Below are 8,042 nucleotides of genomic sequence, written 5' to 3' on the forward strand. Positions count from 1 at the left end.
TGACTTTTGGCAAAACCAATCTTACTACAGAAACCATGGCTTAACTACCGATATGCAGAACAGGTTTAAATATTTGTAGATATCTACTAACGGTCTTAATACATGATGTACAGTACAACTATATAATCTACTGTGGCCAAGTAATATACAACTATTCCAAAGACTTGAGTGTTTGTTGTGAATGTATAGGCATATTTAAAGTCACATTCAAATATTAACCATATTTACCCCATCAGACATTAAGTGCAATCATTTGAACCATCAATAAAATATTTAGAACAGTGTCCTGCACACTATTTAATGAAGAAAAACACAATTCACCGCTTTATGAAAGAAAAAAATGACAAGTTTCTTGTGAACAGCATTATTTATTGACACCATTATCAAAAAGAGGACTGATGATCATCATAGGCTCTCGATAACAACCTCTATGGGTTGCCACTCTTCTTTAAAAAATGTTTAATCCTCCTGTCAAACTGCTCCCGCTCACTGATAAAAGAAAGTTTAAAGTTGTACACAAAATTGTTATTGGAAATAATTTTTAATTTTAGCATCCTTACATACCTTATGTCAATGACAGGCCCTTGTAGAAATTTCTCCTCAGCCTCCAGCATGGTGAGATTTTGCAAAGCAGCAAGAGCACAGATGATGGACTACCAAAGAAAGAGTTAAGATGGGTCTCACAACCCAAACAAGTAGTATCATTTTAGTATCAAAATTATTTGTAATATTTTTTTGTACAACAAAACTGAGTGTCCATACATTAACATTTTTTTTATATGAAGCAACTACAAAATAAATCCGAAGAGCACAGCTAAGGACCCACCTCTGGAAAAAGGACATCCAGAACAAACTTAATTGTGTCACTGTGAGTGTGTGTGGGTGTCCTGTCTAGAACTGAACTGAAGTGAGGTGAATGTAGATGTCATCAATTTGGTCCTGATTGTCGATGTATACAGGCACAAGCATGGTCTTGGCAGAAGGATTGGAAAACATGTCAAGCCACTTTGACTTCTTTTGGCCACTGATGATGGACTATGCAAAGAAGATTCAGAATGTCATTAAACATTGCCACATATGTCTCTGTAAGTCATTTATGTGCAGTAAATATGTTAAATGCATTCGTGAACCATGTACCTGAATGTGGTTATCTGTTCCTCTGGTTGCTACTATGAAGTCCACCAATGCTTGGTTGCATGACCTTCGGTTCCTCTCAACAACAACATGTTGGGGCAGGTCATAAGTTAGCCCTGGAAAAGCCCGGTAAAGAGGTTGTAATGTCCCTTCAGTCAGGCACCTTGCCTCCTCGTTCCAGTGGGCAAACCTTTTTCCATGCCTTTCAAAAGAAAGAAAAAAATCACGATTTTTCTCCAGTAGGAAAACTCTTGACAATACTGATATACAGGCTGCATTTATATATTCTCACAAAATCCTTCAATTAACCAGGTGATTTACTTCCTCCAGTTTACATATTTTTTCTCATTGCATGATCTATTTTGATCATTTTATATTGTTAATTCCTTAGCGAATGCCTTGAGGGAAAAGGAGGAAGTGTCGTCTGACACACACACTGGTTTACTGTTTTATGGGGACATTCCATAGACATCCATTGATTTTATATCAGGCTTATGATATATTCTATCCCCTAACTCTACCCCAACACCTAAACCTAATAATCACACAAACCTTTCTGCATTTTTACATTTTCAATAAATATAATTTTGTATGATTCATAAGCGGTTTTCCCTCATGGGGACCTTCAAAATGTCCCCACAAGGTCAAAATCTACTGGTATTGCTGTCTTTGTGGGAGGACATTAGGCCCTCACACATGATGAATACCAGTACACACACACGCGCACGCACGCACACACACACACTCTTGTAACACCTTTAGCGTCTTGCGTAAGGCATCCTACACAATTGGAGCCTTTGTGAAGACGGCGGTCTATTAAAATTTTTGCTGTGCTGTAATGCCTGAGTTTGGTCAGTTATTTCCATTGGCAAGGAATTTCCATTGAAAATGAAATACCAGACTAATAGTACAGAAAATAGTACACGCACCCCTCTGTCTCAAACCGCTCAATGAGACGTAGACACCACCACTCTCTGTAATAATGTGAAATATGACTGGATTAGTATTTGTGTCTGTATTGTTAATATTCAATGACCAGCAATAAAGTATGATTTTTTAGCAAGGAAATAGAAAATCTCACCAGAGTGAAATTAAATGGAGTGTTCAGCACAGTGTAGAGGGCATACTGAAAAAGAGTAAAAATTAATTTCCCCAAAAAAGTAAAAAAATCTTTATTAATATATCTTACCATGAGCATAAAAATCCCACAATCATTGATGTTGGTCTGTTGAGGAAAGGCCTAGGATACAAATATAACAATTTGAAACAAAAACAGAAATAAGAATTTATTTACGAAGCTGAAACATATGAACAGTAGTAGTGTAGATGTGTGTCACCCCAATATCCAATCCTGCGACTTCTGTCCACATTCCAGGATCGAGACGATGTGCAATACTCCTAAAATTTGGAAATGAGTATAATACAGTATTAGTATTTGTATTAGTATATTAGTATTTGGAAACAGTATAATACAGTAGTCAATATTTGGATCAAAAAAGTGAATCAAAGTTGTGATTCACTTTTTTGATCCAAATGTTGACTACTGTATATGGCCATAAATTAAACCAGCATTTTTCCTCTGCTCACATCCATTTGAGCCTACTCTCTCCCACAGAACATGAACGTCCTCATTCACAGAGGCATGATTTTGCTTTGCTGGTTTAATATATCAAGACCAAACTTAAAATGATCAAACAAGTTGTCATATTCACATTATGCTCCTTGTTATGAAAAGCAGACAGTTAATATGACAACCACTAACTCATAATTGATTCAAAATACTGTAACAATGCAAATGCATGACTATATTATATGCCATAGGAACATGGCAACTGTATCTCATATAACTTTATACTCTCATAACTAAACAAATTGAACACTGGAACAATGCAACTGCATGACTACTTTATATGCCATAGGAACATGGCAATTATTCCTTAGCTGTGGACCTAAATATGTCCCTGTACTGGTCATCTCCAAAACCAGACTCATAATTGCTATACAGGCAGTCTAGTAGGAGGATCTCTCTTAACAGTGGCTTCAGCACCTATAGGGATGCATAAGCAATGGTTATGGCAAAAGAGTGTCATACAAACCATTTCAAATTTGCATAACCTTTGTGTTATGAAACTGGAGTAAGAACACCCTCTGTAAATCCAGCATAAAAGAACAATCCCACCAACCCACAGAGTAGATAAAGCTGTATAAAACGTGATACACATAAAATATTATTGAGCTACACCATCACTTGAAAAATCTTACACATAAAACATAATGGTCTGGGCCGGCAGCTTGTGTCCATGCAGGAAACACAAGGGCATCCTTCATGTCAGCATCAGTCTTAAAAAACACATAACACCAATACAGAAAATGTTATATTACTTCAGACTTATGGTCTGTGTCAAGTAGTATGATTTTTGCATTCAATACTCACAGGTAAGTACGCTAGGGGATCTTTACCAGTTTTCCATGTTGGAACAAGATACAGGTCGGCAATGTATATGTCTTTGCCCTGTGAGAGCAAAAGTAAAAATAAAGCTCAACTATGAGCTTTCATATACAAGTAATATAAACAAACTATTGTTTATATTACTCGTATATGAAAAAGAAACTATAAAAGTGCCACAAAGATTTCACTAGAAAAATATTTATATAGTACATGTGCTCGAGCATCTTCATAGATGATTTTCATGCAGGCATTTCCAATCTGCAGAAAATATGAAAAATAGACATACACAAATAAAACCAAAAGCATACATTGCACCCAATGTTTTACTTTTTGGTTCATTAAAAGTATTCAAATGCAAATTTTACTAACATCAGACTTCATGTCCCGTCTCAAACCTAAAGTCCAAAAATCTTCTCTTGTAAGGCATGTCGCTCCCTCCTTCACAATGACCTCATCAGCCAGCCGCCTTGTGTCCAGTATGTATCTGAGCTGCAAAGGTCAAAAGAAAGCAAGGCATTACATGAAATGCTTCGTATTTTGTTTAGAAAGGCAACATGTCCTGATAAAATAGATGTTTCCGTACAAATTGTTGATGTTAAATAAAACAGGCTATTATGGACAGTATTTAAAAATTGTTAGTGAAGACATGAACATCTACCAATTTGTCTTGTAGAGGATTATGAGGCTTCTTCCAAGCTTGGGTTGAATTTTCATCTGCATCATCTAAATTCATATGCTCAGGCTGTTCCTGCATGATCCCATCTGCAGAGGTTACTAAGGGAATAAAATGAAACAAACTCTGTCACGCATAATGAACTGCGATGGAAAATGTTTGGTTAGTTAGGGCAAATGCTTTATTTATACCTATTCCTGTTACAGGGGAAACAGACTCTGGCAAAGCTGGCACATCTACTGTTGCCTCTGAGCCACAAACATCTGTAAGTCATGCAAAACTAGATCACTTATAATACACATGCATTTAAATATGATAAATACAATATGATAATGAAAAACCAGATGTCTGCAAAATCAAGTGCATGTCAGAGTTTGATATAAAAATTTAGTAGGGCTAGGGTTGACAAGGCTGATATTAGAAAAGAATGGGCCACATGCAAATGAGGAAATGTTACACTGTACTTTGCAATGCTAAAAGGGTTAGTTCACACCAAAATCTAAATTTTGTCTTGACCATTTTAACAATGTATTTAGTACTTTTCTGGGCCTTGACAGAAAGTATTACCATTATGTCCATGAGGAGGCCTGAAAAGTTCACAGAAGTCATCTAAAATATCTTTATTTGTGTTCTGAGGACACTGGGAGGTCTTAAAACGTGTAGAACCTCATGTGGGTGAGTAAAAAATGAAAAAAAAATTGGGGGGGGGGCTAACCCTTTAATAGTAACAGACTAAATGCCACAAAGTGGTTTGATTACTTACTGGTCACTTGGCCATCTGTGGCATGAGGCTGAGTGGAGGTCTCTGACATATCTAAAGTAGCTTAATTGAATGAACACAAAGTATTGGTACATGACAATATCTGTACAAGTAATGTTTATAACCAATTCTAAAGTGGTAAGGAAGTAATCCAAACATTACNAATTGAATGAACACAAAGTATTGGTACATGACAATATCTGTACAAGTAATGTTTATAACCAATTCTAAAGTGGTAAGGAAGTAATCCAAACATTACCAAGAACAGCCTGGTGACTGATGTTCAGCACAACTTCTGTCCCAAAGACTCTCTTGAAAGCCTCTAGTCTTCTCAAATTCTTCTGACTGTTGTGGTGGTGGATGATACTTCTCATGAGGAAGATGTGGGTTGATGGAAGGGTCATATTCAGAAAGTAGTTATTTTTCTTTAATTTGCTAAAAAACTGCTCCACAACCTGGCTGTTTACTTTACCAGCAAGTTGGGCTACAATACCAATCTTGCGGAGAGCATCCCGTTGATCTTTCGAATTGTCTTCATGAAATTTGTCATTGAGGACATAGTGCTCTGCTGAGCCTGTAATTGGATGGCCATGGCTGTCGGGGCCTTGTTTTTTTATATTAAGCCATGGTAAGGAGATCTTGAACTTTCCCTCCTTTGCCATCTTTATGTTGCTGTCTGTTGGGTCAGCTAGACGACCTCCATGTGGTGTGAATGTTAGCACCTCTGAGGAGCGAAGATTGGTGTGTGTGGCCAGTCCACGTGCGAAATCATAGATGACGACATTTGGTATGTGCTTCCATGAGAGGAGGATATCTGCAAAGTCTCTCGGACTCTCTGCGCGCAAACAGCATTTTATGCTGTTCACAATGCCACAAGGGCACATTACCACAGCCCATCCTCCTGAAACAAAGATTATTATTATTATTAATAATAATATTATTACATCTATGTCAGGTATAATAATATATTATTACATCTATGTCAGCCAGCAGTTACAGAAGTTTAACACCCCAAAAGTGGCAGTCACAAACATACAAAACACAATCGTTTGTTTCTCACCTGAGGCACCCCAAATCTTTTCAAACACTTTGTCATAAGTCTGTCTAGTTTTCATTTCAGATGAAAGTCTCTCTAGGAGGTCTGTTTTTGAGCCAATGGAATCAATGCCACATTCCTTGCACAGCTTCCTTATCACTGATACCTAAAAATCAAATCAAAATACAGTGGCAACAAAAATAATCTTACATCCTACCTGACAAAGACAAACCTGGCGCTAGTTGTAGAAATGAGAAATAAAATGTACTTTACCTTTTTCTTATGAAGCTCATTTTTAAGCCTATCTTCAGAGACAGTTATATCACAAATCTCAGCTTCTTTGGGTTGGTGGATTTTCTCAAACTCTGTGTTGAGACACTGATTGGACTTGCGTGTATGTCTTCCAATCCACGGTGCCCAGAATTGGTAATTGGGGTGAACAGTGAAGGGGTTGTCGCTCTGTCCTTAAATAACAACAGGAAAACAAAATGTTACAAAAATGTTGTAAACAGCATACAGCATAACACGTCAAGAGGAGGCATATAAAATAAGAGACTTACTTTTTACAAAGCCACGACCAATCATTTGCAGGGCCAGTGTCTCCCAGAAGTCTTCCATATCCACGTATCCGTTAAAATTCTTCGGCAGTGGTTTGATGTCACTGGTGGTTTGATGTCACTCACCAATAACATAAAGAAAGCCAAAGTATTATTAAGATTATGTATATAATGGAAATCAATAGATAAAAGCCTGCTGCTGGAAAACATGCACATGCTGTGTCAATTGACCTGGAAAGCATTATTTGCCCCAAGCACAGAATATCAATTTGGTCCATGGAAGCACACTTATCTTGAATCTGTTTTATTGTGCAGCACATTGGTCAACCTTGGTTGAGTTAAATAGTGCTATATAAATAAATTTGACATTGACTTACATGACATATTGAATGCTCCTTTTCTGTGGAGATCCATGATTACAACGGCTGGATGATCCCCACATGTCACACAAGAGTATTCATACTCGTGTTTTGTGAGTGCCTCAAAATGAAGATAGGCGTGGAGCACTGTTTTAGCTGGAGGAAACTGTTCCCTTATGGTGAGCTCCAGACACTCAACCACTCTTCCAACAGCAGTGTGGACCTATGATTTAAGACAAACAATGATAATTGCTATGCACTTATAGAAAAAGTTTGCAAGGCACTACTGTATTTTTACGTAAGGTAATGGTAAATTTGTTTTAGATAACCTGACCTGTAGCATGTTTCGAATATGCAGGCAAAAGGGGAGGTCAAGGATGACACTGTCATTAAAATTGTGCAGGCCATCTTTCCACTCCTGATACCTGTAGTGGATTCCACATTGGTGGCAACATTTTGAGTAAGTAGAAACATCTGAAAAATAAAATGTTATAAAATTGAGTCATGATACAATATCATTTAGTACATATTCAGAACTAGTGCTATTTTATAAATCCTTAGAATTATAGACATAAATCTCAGAAATACTTACCATGGATAATTCTATTTGTAAAAATGTTGGCTTTTGATGTTATGAGCAGAGGGTCTGATAAGGGTACATTTCCAGCGCATCTATTGCAGAACATCTCATCAGGAATGAGGCTGGTAGGGTATGTGCTTGAAAATGAAGGCAGGCGCAGGTGCTCAGGAAGAACAGCAGGGATGGTCTTCTTGTTCAAGGTGTAGAGAATCATAGATTCCAGCTCTTTTGTTGGGGGGTACAGTAGACCTGCATCATCAACATGTTCATTAATTGGACTGGCCTGATCTGTGCTTTGAACTGCCCTGAATAGCTGACGCTCAGTCTGGAAAAGGTGCCATTTCGCAATGTACAGTATTTATGGAGCCAGGATCTTCTTGACCTGGCACAAGGGCAATGCCAGGAGTTCTGCTTCACATCGTATGTGACCATTATTCTTCCAAGTTGAGCATAATATGATGCATGTGGCTCATAGACAGAAATGCACCTCTTGG

The 8,042-nt window shown here is 37.6% G+C and overlaps 1 protein-coding gene across 3 annotated transcripts; it reads right to left on the reverse strand.

The window, feature by feature from the left end:
• Nucleotides 1-248: 248 nt before the first annotated feature.
• LOC130568197 (uncharacterized) lies at nucleotides 249-8,033 on the reverse strand. Of its 3 annotated transcripts, XM_057356906.1 has the most exons (21): nucleotides 7,561-8,033; nucleotides 7,303-7,442; nucleotides 6,613-7,191; nucleotides 6,326-6,516; nucleotides 6,077-6,218; nucleotides 5,276-5,917; nucleotides 5,020-5,079; nucleotides 4,448-4,519; nucleotides 4,242-4,357; nucleotides 3,953-4,072; nucleotides 3,794-3,841; nucleotides 3,569-3,646; nucleotides 3,397-3,474; nucleotides 2,472-2,532; nucleotides 2,324-2,374; nucleotides 2,216-2,260; nucleotides 2,064-2,108; nucleotides 1,138-1,336; nucleotides 827-1,035; nucleotides 565-653; nucleotides 249-489 (listed from the first exon to the last, which is right to left on the reverse strand). In XM_057356906.1, the coding sequence occupies exons 3-15, from the start codon at nucleotides 6,668-6,670 to the stop codon at nucleotides 2,346-2,348; spliced, it is 1,695 nt and encodes a 564-aa protein (XP_057212889.1). In that variant the 5' UTR covers nucleotides 6,671-7,191; nucleotides 7,303-7,442; nucleotides 7,561-8,033; the 3' UTR covers nucleotides 249-489; nucleotides 565-653; nucleotides 827-1,035; nucleotides 1,138-1,336; nucleotides 2,064-2,108; nucleotides 2,216-2,260; nucleotides 2,324-2,345. The 3 variants fall into 3 exon arrangements, with proteins under 3 accessions (XP_057212889.1, XP_057212890.1, XP_057212891.1); XM_057356907.1 differs by lacking the exon at nucleotides 4,448-4,519 and having other exon boundaries at nucleotides 250-489; XM_057356908.1 differs by lacking the exon at nucleotides 3,397-3,474 and having other exon boundaries at nucleotides 250-489.
• Nucleotides 8,034-8,042: the final 9 nt, after the last annotated feature.

Source organism: Triplophysa rosa, linkage group LG17 (assembly GCF_024868665.1).
Source record: "Triplophysa rosa linkage group LG17, Trosa_1v2, whole genome shotgun sequence".
Lineage (NCBI taxonomy): Eukaryota > Metazoa > Chordata > Actinopteri > Cypriniformes > Nemacheilidae > Triplophysa > Triplophysa rosa.